The 20468-nt window shown below is 43.6% G+C and overlaps 1 protein-coding gene and 1 pseudogene across 1 annotated transcript; both read left to right on the forward strand.

Moving 5' to 3' along the window:
- The first annotated feature begins 13883 nt into the window (after positions 1–13883).
- On the forward strand, positions 13884–14288 carry LOC139449065 (histone lysine demethylase PHF8-like). The gene has a single exon (XM_071230533.1). It carries the CDS (start codon positions 13884–13886, stop codon positions 14286–14288), a length of 405 nt encoding a protein of 134 aa, XP_071086634.1.
- A 917-nt stretch (positions 14289–15205) lies between these two features.
- LOC139449066 (uncharacterized) lies at positions 15206–18812 on the forward strand (annotated as a pseudogene).
- The last annotated feature ends 1656 nt before the right edge of the window (positions 18813–20468 follow it).

Consider the following 20468-nt stretch of genomic DNA (forward strand, 5'->3'; position numbering starts at 1 on the left):
ACTAACGGGAAGGTTTAATTTTCTGCGACAAGATCAATAATATTTTCAGGATCGGAGCTAGACAAGACGCTGTTAATTTAAGTAACTTGTTACCTATAGCATCTGGCCCTGTTGCCTCAGTTGTATCTACAGAAAGAAGAAAATATCGAACTTCTTCTGGATTTAAATTCACAGATAGTAATCGATCGTCGATTGTATATATAAATGTTTTGTACATGATTAAAATATAGTCTTAATAAACGATCTGACGTTTCACCTTTAATTCTCACTAATAATGTTGTTATTTATAAATTTGAAAGAAGTTTCTATTTCATAAGTTCTTTGGATATAATTAAAATATTGTATTATTAAAGCAACTGAAATTTCATTGCTTTGTTTTGACTAACAGTGGTTGAACAGAAGGATGACAAATCATTCAAAAAGTGCGCAAACGCACCACTTGTTAAGGCGTGGTGTTCTGGACAGCAGCACGTGGCGCACGGGCGGCATGCGCAGATGTGTGCGGCGGGGAACTGTGTCCCATAGCTTGTCATTTTGTAGTCATGCTTGGTAGAGAGCAGCCACGTTACCGGGGAAGAGTTCGGTCTTGACTGCCGTCGAGTTCGGACGTCTTTTGCATCTCAGCAACTTGTCTCGTGTTATACACCACACTTGACTGTATATGGTCCTTCATCTTTTGTTCTTTTGGCTTTTGCTTTCTCTTGTGTTGGACTGCATTCAAACTTTTCATTTGTATTTGGTGTTTGCTGTTTGTTACAGTCAGTTGTTGGGGATTGTCCTCGGCAATGGCTGCCAACAGAATGGAATGCGAGGAAGGATTTAAAGTGGTGGCTTCAGTGGGGAAGCGAATCGGTCGTATTCCAGATGGTACTTCTAAAAAAGCCTGTGTTGCCAAGCAACCAAATACTGTTCCTCCTACTGCAAGGTCTGATCTTTCTTTTGTCTATGAGCCAGCGCGGGTCAAATCAACCACTGTTACCTTCAAAGCCGATGTAGATGAATATGATGATGGTTCAACGACCCTCTGTCAACTTATGACACAGCGTGCTTTGGCTAAGATCACTAAAGAAATAGTCAGTGTTAAGCGGATGGCCAGGGGAGATGTTAGTGTCACTGAAAAAACCGTTGAGGCTGCCAAAACACTTTTGCAAGTCACAGAACTTGATGAACATTTTGTCACACCTCATGAGCCGGAATCCTTAATGAGAACACATGGAGTCATCTATTGTATTGATCTGGATATTGAGATGAATGAAATTGAGGACGAGTTGAAACCTGTGTTACCTCTAATGTGCTCTGCTGTGCGTGGGCCTGATAAAGTTCCCTCCAAATCTGTTCTTACATTTACTGGCCAGTCTTAACCAGATCATGTTGTCATTTTCTTCCAGAGATTTCCAATCCGGATGTATGTTCCTCCTGCTCTGCGATGCTTCAAGTGTCAGTCCTTTGGGCATGTCTCTGCTAAGTGTAAGAGCACTCATCACGTGTGCGCTAAATGTGGAGGGAAGCAGAAATACGAGGAATGCAATGAAAGTTCACTTAAATGTAAGAACTGAAGTGGTGCACACTCTGTGGCATACAAAGGCTGCATTAAATACCAGGAAGCTGTCCAGATTCAGAAAGTCCGAGTGGAGGGTAAGTTGTCTTATTCTCAGGCTGTTCGACAAGTGCGTGGAGGTTTAGATGTCGCTCAGGTTCCAGCAGTCCCCAAACCACCTCCTGCAGCTAAACCACTGTCTCAGGTTGTTACAATTTCAGATGTTGTGTCTCCAGTCATGGTGACTGCTAGTCCTCAGACTGAAACTTTGGAAGTTGAATGTCAGACTGACCCTGTTGTTGACATCATGCCTGAATCATCTTGCAAACCTCTATTTAACAATGTCTCTCTGTTGATTTTCTCAACTTTGTTATTTGTATAGTTGCTAATCTTGGCACTACTCGTGCATTCAAGTGTGATGGTCTCCAGACGATAGCGTCAGCTGCCCAGTCCCTCTTGGGGTTAAAACTGTCCCCTGATGATCTGACGAGCATGGTTAAGGGTCAACAATGGAAGTCTTAATCCACCCTTCTTATGGCACTCTTGATGCTAGATCACTAAGTGCTAACGGACCAGGATTTAAAGTTTGTATCAACAGTCTTGACCCAAATCCAGATGTTTTGTCTTCAGGAGACATTCTTAACTCCTAACCAGCAATTCCGTTGGGAAGGTTATGTCTGCCTTTGTAAAGAACGTCAGTTTGGTTTAACAGGTGGTAATGCTCAACTCTCAATCACTGTCGTTTAGTGAAATAGGTTCCACCATCCAAATTACAAGGGAATGAAGTCAATATTCATTTCAAGGATAAGAAATCAGTCTCCATATTTAATGTTTATAATAATGCTATTGCTATCTATGATGACCATAGGTCTCTGTGGCATATGTCAGCCAATCTTAAAGTAGCGTGTGATGCTTTTAAAGCGTGTGGCAGTTTCACTACTCTATAAACTATCTAGGTAATTAGCAAACCTTTATTAATGGCAAGGTGTAAATGGGCCTAGTTGCCCGAACACCTATAAAACTTTCTAAAAATCAATCAAAAACCACGTTGCCGGTGGCTGCCTCTGACACTGTCAATTCAGGGTCCATTTCTAGTTTTGTTTTTGTTTGTTTCTTTGATCGTTGTTTAACGCCGCACTCGGCAATATTCCAGCTACATGAGGGCGGTCTGTAAATAATCAAGTCTGGACAAGACAATCCAGAGATTGATATCATGAGCATCGATCCACGTAATTGGGATCGATGACATGCATGAAACAAGTCAGCGAGCCTGACCACCTCACCACCCGATCCCGTTAGTCGCCTTTTACTCCAAGATTAGTCACCTTTTACGGCAAGCATGGGTTACTGAATACCTATTCTACCCCGGAATCTTCACGGGTCCAGGGCACAATTGTAATATTTTAAAAGTCAAATGAGGACTTTAATAAAACCAAATAAGGTTTTTGCCATAGTCAAATGACAAATCGTGGTAAGTAGTGATTTTAGGAATTGTTTCTGAAGTCATGGGTTAATTCAATTATGGTGTAAGTTTATGTTTCAGTTATTAAATAGACATTAACTTTAAGTTTTGTTGAGTTATTTTTTTAGACTTCCACTGCGTATCATTAATCGCCAATTCATAAATGTTGATTGTTATGTATTGTAAATAAATTCTTTTTATAATTGGTTAAATAATAACTGATATTAGTAGTGGCTATATCCTCGAAGGGGGTTAAAGTAGTATAAAATTATTGTCCCCCCCCTGAGAGGGTATGTAAGACCACGTCTTTCAAAGTATATTTATTTCAGCCACGTTTTTATTCGTAGTATATATGTTCGTTTAATTTTGGCTAAACTTGTCAATAATCGCCAACAGCTGAGGGATGATGTAAATCCGACTGGGGTCCATGCGGGTAGCAAAAGTACTGTAAGTCCCCATGGACCCTAGCATGGTGATCTACCTTCAGCTGCTGGCGATCTAATTCTTTTTTAAATTGTACCGTTATAAATAGTGATATCTTTTATAGTTGTATGCTAGTCTTAAATATTAATCTGTGATATTCTAGTAATTTTACTGTCCATCGATGACAGGTTTTAATTTAGTTAAAACATGTATTACTAAGTGAAATTTCTCGTCACGATATGGCTGAAATATTGCCGATGTGACGTAAAGCTTTAACTCACTCACTCACTCAAGAGCAGAAGGTAATATGGTCTGTTTCACATTAGCAGCAGAAAGTAATAGAGTGAGTGAGTGTGGTTTATGCGGCTTTTACCAATATTCCACAACATCATGAAATGGGCTTAACACACTGTACCAACATGGTACAAACGCGTGTGTTTAACTCCTCACTCCACTGCGTATCAAAATGGCAGCAGAGCGTGGTTTCCATACCAATAGTTGCTCAATCACCTGGTGATGTGATTTGAATAGACAGTCTAGTTTCATTGTACATAGTTTCGATGTAGCATAGTCAACTGGAAATTGGTTGTATGATACAGCACAGGATGTAATTTGTTGTTTATCCAACAACTGGCACCATGGTATTTATACACTGCTTGTTTACCCGTGTACATTGGCGTTGGGTATAATATTGAATTTTTATTAGAAAATATGATCACATGTTCGTTTACAAACATGTCCCATACTAGTGTAATCTCTCCCAAAAAGGGGGAAATGGACAAAACAGAGCTTACACTTGATACAATTGAAGACATACCTCTGCCTGAGTCTGAAGGTCTTTCAAACAAAATAGATAACGAATCTACAATGAACTCTCTGAAGAGGCAAAAAATGATAATTAAATCAGCTTTCACAAAATCAATAAATGCTTTGAAGAAGCTAGTTGATCAAGAAAGATATTCCATCACGAATGGAAGTTCGGGAAGCTATAGACAAATTAAACAGTTGCCACATTAAGTCTTAAGAAGTTATTGTGAACCTGACAATTGTTTGAAGCTGTTGGTGATAAAAACAATATGGTCAAGGTCACACAGGAAGGTGAACTATTAGAAGAGGTAGGTACTAAACCTCAAGACGATGCACAGGACTATCTTAGAAATAGGTCTGATGCTACTTCCAAATATTGTCCATCACAAACGTTTAATTCTGAAAAGGAAGTTAGAAGTGGAAGCTGTTCCTGTAGAAAACGCTTCTTGTCATACAAAATCAGTCGATGGGCAATCAGGTTACCAAGTAGAACCACATCATGAACCAGTTCAGATGGTGAGGCAGCATTCAGATAGTTGTTACAATCGTAGGGCACCAACACTTTCACAGATTTATGATATTGGTCAAGACATTTGGAAACAATTGAAGCGTGTGTCTATCCCTGTCTTTACTGGAGATGTCAAATCATATGAAGCCTGGAAGGCTGCATTTATTGCTTGTATAGACAAAGCACCTGTCACACCAAAATATAAGCTGCTTCAGTTGTGCCAGTATGTGAGTGGTGGTGCAATGAAGGTCATTCAAGACTTAGGTCACAGCGCAGCAGCCTATGGTGTAGCTCTTGAGGGGTTGGAACGTAAATTTGGAGGCGTGAGACGTCATATTGCTCTCCAATCGGAAGAAATATCATCCTTTAAGCCAGTGCGACCTTGTAATGCAAAGGACTTTGAACGGTTTGCTGATATGCTGGATGTGATAGGGAGTCTGATAGGTTAGAGTTGGGATCTTTGTATGTACAGATTCTGAAGAAAATGATGGAATCCATGATTAGTCAATACCAAAGATGGATATTTGAAACTCAACGACAGGAGTCGGTTGAAGCATTACGTGAATGGAAGCAGAATTCCAGATCCTTGCTTCAGAAACCATCAATGGGTTAACTGTTAAAGGAAAGACAATATACCTTAAAGGTCCAAACAAATCCGGGTCTTTCTTTTATAAAAAACAGTCTGAAGGAGATCACAGATGGCAGTTATGCCACATGGACAACCATGACATTGTGACATGTAGGAAATTAAATCAGTGACAGTTCCCAGGAGATGGGAAACTGTCAAGCAGTTAAACCTTTGCTTCCGTTGTTTTGGTTTTAGTCACTTTGGCAGAACCTGTAGACGGAAAACCAAGTGTAGTATTGTTAACTTTCCTACTTTACATAATCAGTTAGACCCGTGAAGATCCGGGGTAGCATAATAGGACTTCAGCAACCCATGCTTGCAGTAAAAGGCGACTAACGGGATCGGGTGGTCAGGCTCGCTGACTTGGTTGATGCATGTCATCGATGCCAATTGCGTGGATCGATGCTCATGATTTCAATCACTGGATTGTCTAGTCGAGACTCGATTATTTACAGACAGCCGTCATATAGCTGGAATATTGCTGAGTGCGGCGTTAAACAACAAACCACCCATACATAATCAGTTGCTATATAAGCTGCACTTCTTTTTAAAGTTGTAACGAGTACGAGTATCTAGGCACAGATGGTAATGTGACAGTTGTGGACATTAAAACTGACAAATCTATAATAACAAGACCAGTCACAAGTTTTTCCTCTGGAATTGACACAAGGCGAAAAACGGGAACAAAAGGATGAAGGTGGTGGGACGAACAGAAAAGAATGAAATGGAAAGGGCAGATGAACAATACAGAGGATGGAACAGAAGAGCATGAAGAAACCAAAATAAAACGGATACAGAAGTGGAACAAGGACACACGTGAGTGAAAAGGACATATTCTGATCACTGACATTTACAGGGAAATGTGTGTGCTTTTTTCAAGAATTTGAGATTTCATTTGTGATTGTGCGATGAAAAAGTTTCTTTTTCAGGATGAACTTTAATTGATTATCATACTGGGGGGAAGTGAACAGAAGGATGACAAATCATTCAAAAACATTCGCGCGAACGCACCACTTGTTAAGGCGTGGTGTTCTGGACAGCAACACGTGGCGCACGGGCTGCATGCGCAAATGTGTGCGCCGGGGAACTCTGTCCCTTGGCTTGTCATTGTGTAGTCATGCTTGGTAGAGAGCAGCCACGCTCCTGGTGGCTGCCTCTAACAGTGTCAAATCAGGGCACATTTGTAAAGTCAAATGGGGACTTTAATAAAACCAAATGAGGACTAAAATATTGTCAAATAAGGTTGGTTTGTTGTTTAACGCCTCTGCAATATTCCAGCTATATGACGGCGGTCTGGACCAGTCAATCCAGTGATGAGTATCATGACCATCGATCCACGCAATTGGGATCGATGACATGCATCAACCAAGTCAGCGAGCCTGCTGACCACCTGATCCCGTTAGTCGCCTTTTACGGCAAGCATGGGTTGCTGAAGGATGTGGTGGTCGGCCATGTCCGCCACTACAGCCGAAGCTACCCGAGAACCAAAGCCCGTGCCCGGGAAGCAGCAGGACCCGGGAATCCTCCCAGCCAATCAGCTAGCCGGGAGCCCCTGAGGGAAACAGTCAAGTTCAAAGCAAGCAAAGTAAGTAGACGTCTTTCTGACCATTCACTTATCTTCGTTAATATAACTGACTCACAATAGTGTCAACTGGTGCCACTGGTGCTATTATCGTCGGCATAGCACCGACATGAGTTAACACTACAATGGCTCTGTGAACAAATCCGTAAAACGAGAATAAAAGTCCGACGAACGGAACAGGTCGTCGCATCAGTCATTTTTTCACATCCGCCATCTTGTTTTCAGTAGTTTTTGGCTTCATTTCAAACAATTTTGAGGTGAAATATTGTCGCACCTTGTCTCTAAGTTGCACTCGTCATCTGCTCCGCACACCCGGAGCAGCTGTCATTGAGAATTATTAGCGAAAATCGCTGATTGTCGATCGGCGCACGTAGCTGTGTTAGTATACACAGCCAACCAAGTGCGCCGAGCCCGGGTTACACTGACATGTCAGTGTGGTAATACGGGCTCGAAGCGGGATTTTCAAACCACTCATGTGTTTGGAAATAACATGTGATATTTTGCCAAACTTCTACTGTGTGATTTCTGCATCTTTTGTAGCCGGACTCTGTGCAATTCGTCTTCAAGCAACTCTGCAGAGGAATTCCAAAGATTATTCATTATCGATTGATTGACCAACTTACTAGGATCGCCGACCCAGCTGTTGTGTGGGATTTTTTTCACATTGCTGGCATTTCTGGGATTTATAATGGATTATCACTCAATTATTAAGGACTAATCAATAGTGACTTTTTATTGCTGCATGTTATACTATGTGCAACTGGCTCACGCAGGCTACAACAGGTGAGGTTCAGTAACAGGAACAGTTATTGTGCATGTTTCAATTCGACATACTGTGGGAACAGAGATTTTAATACATCGAAGTGTATGTTGAGTACGAAGTATACCAATTCTGCTATTCGAAGCATTTACAATTGCCTGGCAATTCCAGTCAGCAGAGTGCAAAAAAAAACGTTCGAGTATATACTGTGTCAGCTGACATCATAGACCGGGTACTGAAGTAGCAAAGGATTTCAACATAACCATGGACACACCGCCGGAAACGCCAGGCATTCACAGACCCACTTCGCCTGCTAGTGTCTCCTCAGCAAATTCTGTGTCACCAATCAATCGGACACATGCCTCCTTAAAGGGCAAGGTGAGTAACATCACGTCATCTCCGTCCCAGGGGCCCCTTGCCCAGGGCGGGTATTCACCAGCCCCCTGGGGGCGCGGCTTGGCAAGCCCACACCATTCACCCCATCCGGATTACCATTGTCGTGACCTGCCAGCAAGCCAGGAAGCTTCAACGTCAGGGCGCTACTCCAGCGCCCCACCCCCCTTATTAGGCGGTAGACACCACCCATTTCTGGCGGACAGAGTAGAGAGGGCTGAATTTCCAGGTTCGCCCTTGGACAAGTGCGCAAGGGACCTGGAGGTACTGAAGTGGGAACGGGAAAGGATATACAGAGAACAATATCAGTGGGAAATGGCCACGCGAAGACAGGAACAAGAACGTCGAGAGAGGGAGGAGTATCTACAGAAATTAAGTAGAGCTGAAGCAGAGAGGGCGAGGGCAGAAGAAGAGATATTGCGGCTGCAGGACCAGCTTCGGAGGGCCGAGATAATCAGACAAGAGGGAGGTAATCAAATACAACCGGAGGAAGCGAAGATACGGGAGCACCGGAGCATGGAACACATCCAGGAGTGGACGATCGACTGGAGTTCACCATGGACTGGAGATTTGAGAGGGATCTGAACACAATCAATGATGTCATCTCCAACTTTGAGGGAAGGGCTACGGGACCACCGGGCAAATTTGTACATCAACTTCCATTAGGGCCTACCAGGCCGCAACCCACGTTCCCCAACAAGTCCATTTGATCCACCAAGAATGGAACATTCGGAGAGCAGTGAGATTACACAGGCCAGTGAGGTGGACCATCCAAATAGAGTGGATTACCGGACCCGAACGGTCGACGCCAACCAACAGAGACCCCCACAAGTAGGCCGAAACAGGGAGGTCATAAGAGAAGCACAGACAGCTGGCCGAACAGATCCCCAAGGCGTGGAGCACAGGTCAGGTCAAGATCGTGAACGAGGTGAGACGAACGCAAGACCTCGCCAGGAGCGGGCCTGAAGACGCCACCCATTTTGTATGGAGGGAAGGGGAGTTGGAGTGCGTTTCATGTCCAATTAGATACCTGGGCAAGGAATCACCGACCAACAATGGACCGACCAACAAAAGTTTGACACTCTCTGTCTTTGCCTCAAGGACGAGGCCTTGGGCTATTTCGCCATATGCAAGAGACGACAACCAGACATATCCTTCGAGGCCATGGCTTCAAAACTGAAGAAGCGGTTTGACAAGTCAAAATTACCCGAAACAGCCCAGATTAATTTCCAAACAATGCGCCAGGAGTCTGACCAATCACTTGAAGCTTGGTCCGAACGCTTGGTAAATACCGCTGTTATTGCCTTCCCAGGCCTGCCCGACTATTATGTGGACCAACAAGTAATAACCAAATTCTGCCAAGGGTGTTCAAATAAGGAGGCCAGCCAATTTGTGGCCAACCTACGACCAAATACCCTAGAGGATGCCATAGACAGAGTTCGCCACTTTCAGCATCATGCCCAAGTCGTGTACGGGCGCCAACCCAGACGAGAGATGAGGCAAGTCAAGGTGGAAGGAGACCAGGCAAGCCTGAATCGGGTGGGAGAACCACGTTCCATCGACCAACGGATGGGGGAAGTGGAGTGGGACATGGAAGAAATTAAAAAAGAAACCAAGGAAACAAAGAACGATGTGACAAAGATCAAAAACTTGGTGACGAAGTTGGCGGGGAATTTATCAAGAGCCCGCGTCCGTTCCCGGTCCCCCAGTCCGGGACGCACTGACGGATGCTTTGCCTGCGGCGAGCGGGGACATTTTAAAGCCAACTTTCCGAAGAGAAGTCCTAACCCCGAGAAGAAAGTCAACTTCACGATTCCTCGACCAGATTCCCCAAACTTCCAGGGGATGAACAAGACGGGCTGAGTTCATCCCCAATCACCCCATTAGCCCAGAATACAAGACCACCTGACGTCGAAATGGACCAGTCGCTGAAGCAACCCATGGCGGAATACACCCACTTAGAAGAGTCGGAGGGGCACCTGTCCAATTTGGAAGACCAGAGTACGCTCAACCACTTGGGGGTACCCTTGGCAACCCACCACGTCCCCCGGACCCAACAGTTGAACTGAAACCAACGTTTCTACTCACCCAAGAAGAAAAGGAAGGAGTGGGAACAGGACTGACTGAAGCAGGTCAAAGTTCACTCAACCATTTAGGGGATACCATGGGCAACCCACCACGCCCCCCTGACATGGGAACAGGAATCGCGGGGTCCGATCAAGTCACACCATGGACAGCGGATCCAACAATGTTATCACACCTGGGCCTTTCTGACTCATCCATAAGACAAGTGGGGTATTACACTGATGAAGAAACCGGCCTCCCAGTGATTAACATTAGCACCTTGACCCACAAAGCCTCAATCATGATCACCTTTGAGATAGAGGGTTGCTGAACAGAAGCTGTGATTGACAGTGGAGCTGAGACGACAGTTATAACCGACAAGCTGTTCCGTTAATTGACGGACCAACCACCCACAGCACAAGAAGTTGTGTTGAAGAATGCCGGAAGAGATCTCAAAATGAAAGGCTTCATAACGGATATGACTAGAATAAGGATTCAATGGAAAATCTATCGATTGCCCACATGTGTGGCGCCAATAGAAGATGACATGTTGCTGGGAGCAGATTTCATCCTTCGACATTGCAATAGTATGAACTTGGAGGAGCAGGTCTTAGTTGTCGGTGGAATGGAAGTCGCCATGATGATCAAGTCGCGAAGAGGTCCCGCAGTATGTGGGATCCGGCTGGCATCCAAGACTAGTATTCCCCCAAACTCCGTGTGAATGGTCCAGTGTGCGCTCACTGAGGAGCTCCATCAGTATATGACGGAACCCGACGAGACCATCTTGGGTAGAGTTCTTATCCCCCGAATAGTACACGGGCCAGGCAAAGAACCCATCATATGCATGGTAAATCCCACTGAAAACACCGTCAAGCTAAGTGAAGGACAGGAAGTAGGCTTAGCCTCGGAGGTGGAGGAAATCAACCCGGATGAAGATCCCCAAGATCTAGGCAACTTTACAGCCCTAGAACACACAATTGATACAGGAGATGCCAAGCCAATCAAACAGAGGATGCGAAGAACACCTCTCGGGTTCGCGGAAGAGGAAGAAGCACATCTCACCAAAATGCTGAAGGCAGGAGTCATTCAACCGTCTACTTCCGAGTGGGCCGCAGCACCGGTGCTCATACGCAAGTCTAATGGAGGGGTACGTTGGTGCGTAGACTACAGATCGCTGAATTCAGTTTGTTCTAAGGATGTGTTCCTTCTGCCGCTAATAGATGAATGCCTCGACACTCTCGCCGACAGTCAGTGGTTCTCCAAGCTGGATGGCAGATAAAGATCAAAGAGGAAGATCGCAAGAAGACTGCCTTTGTCACCAAGTATGGGTTGTTCGAACACGTCCGGATGGGCTTTGGCCTTTGCAATGCTCCGGCCACATACGCCAGAGCAATGTCCTTGATTTTGAGCGGACTTAGTTGGGACATCGTGCTGGCCTTCCTCGACGATGCGGTAGCGAACGGTCCGGGGATACCAGGGCACTTTGTCAACCTGAGGGCAGTGTTGGAGAGGTTCCGGAACTACAACTTGAAACTGAAACCCAAGAAATGTCCTATTCCAGAGGAAAATCGAATTTCTAGGCAGGATTATCAGCCCCGGACAGATCCAGATCAATGAAGAGGACCTGACAGTGGTGAAAGACTGGCCTATCCTCAGAACTACCAGGGAAGTGGAAAGTTTTCTGGGACTAGCAAATTATCACAGGGTGTTCATAAAAGACTATGCCAAGATGGCCGTTCCCCTCTATAACATTACGTGAAAGAAACCGTTCGACTGGGGGAGTGAACAACAAGAGGCCTTTGAAGAGCTGAAAGAAGCCCTTATGTTCCCACCAGTCCTGGGTCTCCCCAGAAACACAGGTCGTTTGATACTCGACACGGATGCCTCCCAATACGCCATTGGGGCAGAACATATCCAAGTACAAGATGAAAAGGAACGTACCATTGGCTATGGAAGCTTCTTACTATCCCCAGAGCAAAGGCGGTATTGCACCACAAGAAAGGAATTGCTGGCCGTTATCCGTTTCACCCGGCAGTATTGACATTACCTTTTGGGCCGCCCCTTCACTGTCCAAACAGATCACAGTAGTTTGCGATGGTTGCTGAACTTCAAGGCTCCTGAAGGGCAATTAGCCAGGTGGCTTGAAGAGCTAAGCCAGTATGACATGACGGTAGAGCATCGACCGGGAGCGAAACATCAAAATGCAGACAGCTTATCAAGGATCCCTGTTGAAGACCCCTGTGAACACTACCGCTCTACCATGGAAATAGAATCCTTGCCCTGTGGAGGGTGTAGATACTGCCAGAAAGCCCACCAGAACTGGGGGAACTTTATAGAAATGGTAGACTACACGGTCCCGCTTGCCAGCCGGACCCCAAGGGTTCGATCAAATCAAGTACTTGAAGTACCAGACTGCCCCCCCGGAGTGACGTCCAGAGTTTTCTGCACAACAGAAGATCTGTTGGCGGAGTTCTCAAAGGGAGAAGTGAAGAGTACTGAGGACCCAAATTCAAGAGTAGGAACTGTAGCCATCGAAGTGGATGGGGGAGGGGGCGTGACTGTCAGATCGTCAGTCAAGGAGTCCCAGGAAGGAGATGCGGAATTCTCAGGCTCTGTTGGGTATTCCCAGGAGGAAATAGCCAATGCTCAACAGGAAGACACATACTTAAGATAGGTACGAGAATGGATTGAAGAAGGAAAAGCCCCCACAGACGCTGAACTCTATCTATCAAGCCCTGCAGCCAAGTTTTACTGGATCAACAAAGAAATGTTTACAAAAGATAGACATGGTCTCCTGGTAACAAAAAAAGACACAACCGAGCAGACCCCAAAAAGGCTCATGATCCCCAAGGGACTGCAGGGGGAGATATTGAGGTGCCTGCACGACATCCCCACAGCTGGACACCTTGGGGTAGCAAAGACAAGAGAGCGACTAAAAGCTAGGTATTTTTGGTATCGCAGCTCTCAAGATGTTCGAGAGTACATTGCTACCTGCAGACAGTGTTCTTTGAACAAAAAGCCACTGAAACATGTCAGAACCAAGATGGAATGCTTTCATGCAGGAGAGAGTACACTTCGATTTCGTGGGCTCACTACCAAAGAGTCAAAAGGGAAATGAGTATATCCTCATGATGGTGGATCAGTTCACAAAGTGGGTCGAATGCATTCCCTTGCCATGTCAGAAGGCGGAAGAGACGGCTAGGGCAGCGGTTAATGAGTTTTTCGGAAGGTTTGGTTTTCCATTCCAGATCCACACGGATCAAGGAAGAAATTTTGAAAGCAAACTGTTCCGGGCCATCTGTGAGTTACTTCAAGTATCCAAGTCGAGAACTACCCCATATCGACCATCCTCTAACGGTCAGGTGGAGAGGTACAACAGAACGCTCATCCAAATGGTACGATGTCACATCGGGAAGTACTTGTCACAGCTAGCCAGTGCAATCCGGTCTTCAGTCAACCGACATAGGGGGTTCATGGCCAACCGACTGATGTTAGGGCGAGAAATCAACATTCCTGCTGATTTGATGTTTGGGAAGCCCACAGAGGAGGAAGAATCGGAGTATGTCAGGGACCTCAAATACGCTATGCAGGAAGCTCATGACCTAGCCAGGAGTCGGCTGAAAACTGCGGTGTTGAAAATGAAAAAGGACTAAGATCTCAAGACTCTTACACGAACCTTCGAGGAAGGTGATGCCGTCTACATCCTGAACTCTGTGACCATGTTGGGAAAATGCAAGAAACTGTGCCCAGTGTGGAAGGGGCCTTACTTGATAGTGAGGAAGCGGACCGCCAATTTGTTTGTGGTTCAGGGTCCTCGAAAGGAGAAGACGGAACATCATGACCGTATTAAGCCCTGTAGAGACAGGGACTTGCCCATCTGGCTCCAGAGAGGGAAACCGGGTAGGCCAATGGATGACTTGGGGCTAGACTGGCTCTATGAGGAGCCGGGTCAAGAGTCACCTGAAGGAGAGCTGTTCTGTGTGTGTCGGAGGCCAGATGACGGGTCCTTTATGATAGGGTGCGATAAGTGTAACGGGTGGTTTCATGGGGCCTGCGTCGGAGTGAAACCAGAAGAGGCCGAAACCATGGAACACTATGAGTGCCCAACCTGCAGGGTAGGGTAAAACATAATTTGCTTAACCTGTAGGCAGATAGGTTAAGTAAACATGATGCTTTCTCTTGCAGGAAGTTTTCCCAAAGCTAACTAGACTAGCAATCAAAGCGAACAAGACTAACAAGACTAACCAGCAAGAAAAATGTCGAGCAGCGAAAGCAGAAGTGAGGATCCGGGCCTCATGCCCTACTATGAGGGGAAGGAGAATGTCACCATTACGGAGATCATGATACATGGCGTGCCCGTGCCCGAGAGGTATCGGAGCCGGGCGGTGGTGGTGGACCAGGCTGGGTCACCTGAAGAACCCTTGGTCGATTTCTCCCGGCCACCAAGGATGATACCCCGGGGGAGGGGGGTAACCGTAACCGACGTGGACAAGTTGGGGAGGAACGCCCGGAAGAGAGGTCGGGCGAGCTCCTCCAACGAGTCGTGGGATGACGGGAGTAGAGGCGGAGCAAGAAAGAAGGCCCTACAGGTCTGGGTACCCGCAGGAGCAGAGGGCGGGGAGCGCCAAGTGACCGGGGGATGGTCGCCCTCAAGGCGGCGGTCCTCTGTCAGAGTTTCAAGTACCAGCACCACCCAGGAACTCTTCGACTTCTCTATCCCAACGTCGGCCGAGCTTCCCTGCAGTTGCCCAGCATTCCCGTGGGGTGACCAGGGACCGGTGTTCGGCGTGCCCGGTGCCGGGAAGCGGAGTAAGGTCCCGAAAACTCAAGCAGCACGTGCAAATGGCCCACTTGCCCCTGTACTTGACGGGGAGTGGGAGGCTGACCCAGGAAGAGGCCCACGATAGAGTACGGGCCCTACGCCACCTGGCGTCGCTCCTTGTCGGTCCCGGGGCCACCTCGGAGGATCTTCAAAGGCGTGTTGACCGCGGTCGCCGGGTCCCCGAGGAGTGCAAAGTGTCGCCCGAGGGTGAGGAGAACAATGACACCAACAAGGTCGATTCAAGATATCTCACCTGAGTTTCTAGGTAAGTGTATGAAAATTTAAAATAATAAATAATTATATGTGAAAACATCTGCAATAAATATTATTTACAATTATACATGTAATATATTAAAATTACAACATTAAACAAGAATATTAAATATACCATATTTAATTTTAATAATCTTAAAGCACCAGCAGTAAATAATAGTTACAATACTAGTAAATTAATTATTTAAAAGATAGTCATGGTAAAAAAATACTGATTAAATATTAAATCAGTAATATGAATTTATTTATATATATATATATATATATAAATAGTAAAGTTTAAATACTGTGTACATTGTGTAATGTATATTTCACTCATGTTATTGTTTTACAGGTCATGCCACTGCAGATGACATGATATCCCACTTCACTCATTCAGTTTTGGAAAGTGGACTGTACGTTCCCAACATGGTACAAGTCAGCTTGGACGGCCCAAATGTGAATTGGAAATTCTTGATGCTGTTGCAAGAAAAACAACTCAAATTAGATAAACATTGGATCATGCGGCTTGCATATTGTGCATAACTCATTTAAGTCTGGTGCTGAAGGCACAGGGTGGAATATATCATCATTTCTGTCTGGTTTGTAATATCTGTTCAAGGATTCTCATGCAAGAAGGGAGGACTTTACCAAAGTCTCTGACTGTTCGATGCTGCCCTTGAAATTCGTAAGCCACAGATGGTTGGAAAATGTCCCTGTGTGTGAAAGGGCCATTTTGCTGTGGGACAAGATTGTGACTTATGTGAAAGCAGTTCAAAGGAAACAAGTTGCAAAACCAACCTGCAAATCTTATCAAGCGGTTCTAGAATCTGTGCAAGATACTTGCTTTGTTGCAAAGCTAACCTTCTTCAAGATGATTGCCCTACAACTGCAACCATTTCTATCGCAGTATCAGCGCAACAAACCAATGGTTGTGTTTTGGTGTGGAGACCTTGTCATGTTGATAAGATCCCCCATGAGAAGATTCATAAAATCTGAGAAGCTGGAGCAGCTGAACGAAGAGACACTTGCCAAACCTGATGTCACCAACAAGGACTTTCATGTAACATACAGTAAAGTAGAAGTTGGTTTTTCGAGTTATACTGAAAAACAAGTACTGGACTTCAGGATGAATTGCAAAAACTTTCTGATATCACTTCTAAAGAAAATGCTTCTGAAATGTCCTATATCTTAACCTCTGGTAAGGTACTTGTCATGCTTTAGTGCTGTCAGAATGGTTTCTTCAAAAGAAGAAAATATTCAGAAATTTAAGAAGGTTCTGAATGTTCTTCTGAATGCCAAGCGAGTGGATGAGATGGACTGTGATGTCCTATTAGATCAATACCTCCAGTTCCTAGAGAGTATACGTATGTTTGGCTCAGAGAGGTTCTCTAACTTTGACAAGTCCACAGACTCTGCTGACCAGTTCTTCCATCATAACATGTGCCAGGATGGCAGCAAACAACAGTTCGAAAATCTGTTTTCTGTTGTGAAACTTATCATGATACTGTCACATGGACAGGCTGCAGTTGAGAGAGGGTTCAGTGTCAACAAAGAAACAGAGGTGGAATATATGCAGAAACAAACACTTGTGACTCACGGAGCAATTTGTGACCATGTGACAAAAAAGGGGGCATCTTAAAGGTGGGCATTAACAAAGAACTACTGTTGTCAGCAAAGTTTTCCAGGCAACGGTATGACAAATATCTAGAGATGGAAAGAGTGAGTGAGTGAGTTAAGTTTTAAGTCACATCGGCAATATTTCAGCCATATCGTGACTAGCAATGGTGAAGTATAATACATAGATTGAAGCTTATGTAAAAACCTGTCAACGAGGGACAGTAAAATAACTAGATATATCACAGAAATAAATGTAAAACTAGTATTTAATCATAAAATCAATAGCACTATACAAAACATGACAGTATAAAAACGGGCTATAGATCGCCAGCAACTGAAGGTAGACCACCATGCTAGGGTCCATGGGGACTTACAGTACTTTTGCTACCTGCATGGACCCCAGCCGGATTTACATCATCCCTTCAGCTGTTGGCGATTATGACAAATTTAGCCAAAGGTAAACGAACAGATATACTACTATTAAAAATGTGGTCAAAATAAATATACTTTGAAAGACGTGGTCTTACATATCCTCTCAGGGAGATATGGAAAGAGAGAAGAAAAGTCAGCAGAAGAAACGAAGAAGAGGAAATGTACTCTACAAGCAATTGAAGAAATAAAAAAAAAGAAGACTAGAACTAGACATCACAAGCTTGTCAAAAACTGCTGATGATCTTTCCTTGAAGGCAGAGGCAACCCAGAAAATGTCCTTTGTTGTGCAATCAAATGCCCTTAGAAAAAGTGTTAAAGATAAGTCAGTTAGAAGAAAGTCTAAATGAGCGTCTTGAAATCTTAAAAAAAGTGTTGACAAAGGTAAATGTATGACAATTAAAATTGTACTGGATTTTTTTTTCTCTTGGACCTGTATGAACCATGTAATCTATGTAAATGACACTATGAAAAACCATTATTTTATACAAAAGTATTTGTGTTTTGGGTATTATTTTACACTAGGTACATATTACTTAATTACCAATCTTGGTCAGGCTGATAAATACAAGTTCTGAAAGTATGTTCTTTTTCAAAATGTATTTCATCTAATAGGCGGTATTGTCTGAAAATATATTGTTATTATTACTAAAGATCTAGCGATAATGCCATGAGAAAATATCAATATAAGTTCAGTTAATCCCACTTAATATAGAAAAGGCGATAGATCTTTTGCTGTAAATGACAGGCAGTCATTTAGTTAATGAAATTATTTGATATACTTACGATGGCTTGCGTGGGGAGTTCTCCTTCACTTCTGAAGTCTTGATTTTCTTGATGATTTTCTTGAAAATAGAAGGCATCATGAGCAACAGAGTTTAAGGTATTGTAATTAAAATAAGTTGTATAAATCCATATCTATGAGAGTTAATGATGAGGCAATTAACATGATAATGGACAACAGATGATAAATATACTGATTATAATCAGTGACAACTTTCACTGAATTTATATTGTTAACACACGATATTCCTGACAGAAAATGAAAACTATTGTACAATGCGTGACGACACAGATTCAATGCATTGTTAGTTTGTTGACATTTCATGAAGAAGAATACATATATCATTCGTGAATGAAGGTAAATACCATCAGTGACGCCGACATTTTCATTCCGGTACCATTAACAGTATGCTGTATTGTGTCATGAGGTGTGGTGCCAGGCGATACCATTAGATGTCAAAAAGTGTATATATACCTATGCTGTTTAGCCCTATCCATCTATTGCTTGATAAAGGTGTTAGGATCTACACCGAAACGTCGCTCTAATTGTAATAAAGAAGTTGTTCATCCATAGAACTCGTCTTACTTCATCACTCCAACTTCTAAATGCTACTGAAAGAAGTGATACCATTACACGTTCTCCTGTAGATCCTACACAACCATCCAAGCCGTCCAGGTGACAGATGGACCTCAGACACTTCTAGGCGTGCCTGACGGTGACGTGGAAGCAAAATTGGGCTAATCGCTGGCCGTCGCATTCGTGACCAACTCGTGTTATTCCGGGACAAGCCGAATAGCGACTCGTGCCCCTCTCATGGTCATTTTTGCGACCGGGTTCCGTCTTAGCGCAAACGGGCATACCTAAAACAATTGTCAACTCGTTGCGTAATGGTTCACATATATTTCCCCATATATTTTATATATTTCAGATGCAATTTAAAGCACATCGGGACATGCGAAGTTATACAGTATGCTTGAACACATTTGACTGTGTCTTGAGTATATTTTTAGATGTAAAATCAAAAATTATTTCTGAGGGATTCTTTGACGAAGAACTTGAAATCATACGCGCATTCTGATTGGTTTGTCGTATTTTCGCACATAACATTCATCGATAGGGGGACGAGTCTTCTTGTAGATCACGGAAAGGGGCGAGTGGTGAAGAATGTGGCCGTCGGGGCCGGATGTTGTGCCTCCCTCAATTGATTTCAACCAAGAAATTTTCCGAACTGTTGCAAGTTATGAGTGTTGCCCTGCTTTAGATAACGTCCACATAGAGATGACACGACTGTTTTGATGAATCTTAAAATGTCCTGCAACTTCGATTTTGCGCCATTCCTGTTTGCAACATCGGTGCGTAGACGTTGTTTAGGGCAAGCTATTGGCATTGCGTTATTTACAAAAGTGTCTTTAAGAACGAACACCTGATAGCTAAACAATCAATGTTTGCTTTTGACATAAAAAAACAACACATTTGAGTATTTGGCTGCCAACAACCATACAAAATGTGAATCACGACCTTAAAATTGAGAGGATGTCTACATGAATATGTATTAAAAATGCATTGTTTAATTTCAGTATTTTAATAAAAGTGTGTTTCTTGGAACTTAATATTAATCACAGTTACTTATGTTCGTTAGTATATATTCTTTCCCGGAATCCCCATGGGTGTGTCTCTGAGGTTGGAATTATTTATTGATTTAATCTAACTTTCCAATTAATAAGTGGGAATTATATTGTCATGACTACTGCAACAAATTCACTGTAGATATTGACGTATAGCGAAATCACTCACAGATATTCAAACAACCTACACGTGTCATTACTTTGAAAACATAATAGTTTCTCGATTTTAGTGTGCTCATATTTTACAAAAGGGGTCATAACCGTGCTCAATTATATATTTCCCCCAATTATGAACCACCCTTACTTTAAACTAAAAATACACTTAACAGTATTTTTACCCGAACGCCAAACTGAACTTTCATCCATAATGGATAGTGTGGCGGTTATGTGACCCCTATTACATCACATTAAGGTGCGTCTGTGAAAATAAGAGATTTATCCGAAATTAAACCTAAATTACGAGTTCCAATTGTGGAAAGTGGTGTCGATTTCTTTCTCTGAACTGCATTATCAAGGAGATGGTCGCTCGATCTCTTAACTGTATAAAGAAAACATTATTTTTATTTTTTACATTATTTTTATTTTTTTTAAAGAATTTCCTTATCAATTAAACTATTATTACTTTATGTTTTTCTACTCATTACAACCCAATAATGCATCTTTTGTGATCAAAATGTTGCATTTATTTAGTGTTAATTTATTATAAGTGTAAACTACCGAAAATGTTCGATGAAAGCGTTGGTTTTTACCTGCGAATAGCAGTCGACCGATG

This window comes from Haliotis cracherodii, unplaced genomic scaffold, assembly GCF_022045235.1.
Source record: "Haliotis cracherodii isolate W230 unplaced genomic scaffold, xgHalCrac1.p SCAF_7, whole genome shotgun sequence".
Lineage (NCBI taxonomy): Eukaryota > Metazoa > Mollusca > Gastropoda > Lepetellida > Haliotidae > Haliotis > Haliotis cracherodii.

What these genes read in the sequence shown, in the direction of transcription:
- LOC139449065 (XM_071230533.1), top strand. Translation starts at nt 13,884, where the DNA reads ATGTTGGGAAAATGCAAGAAACTGTGCCCAGTGTGGAAGGGGCCTTAC.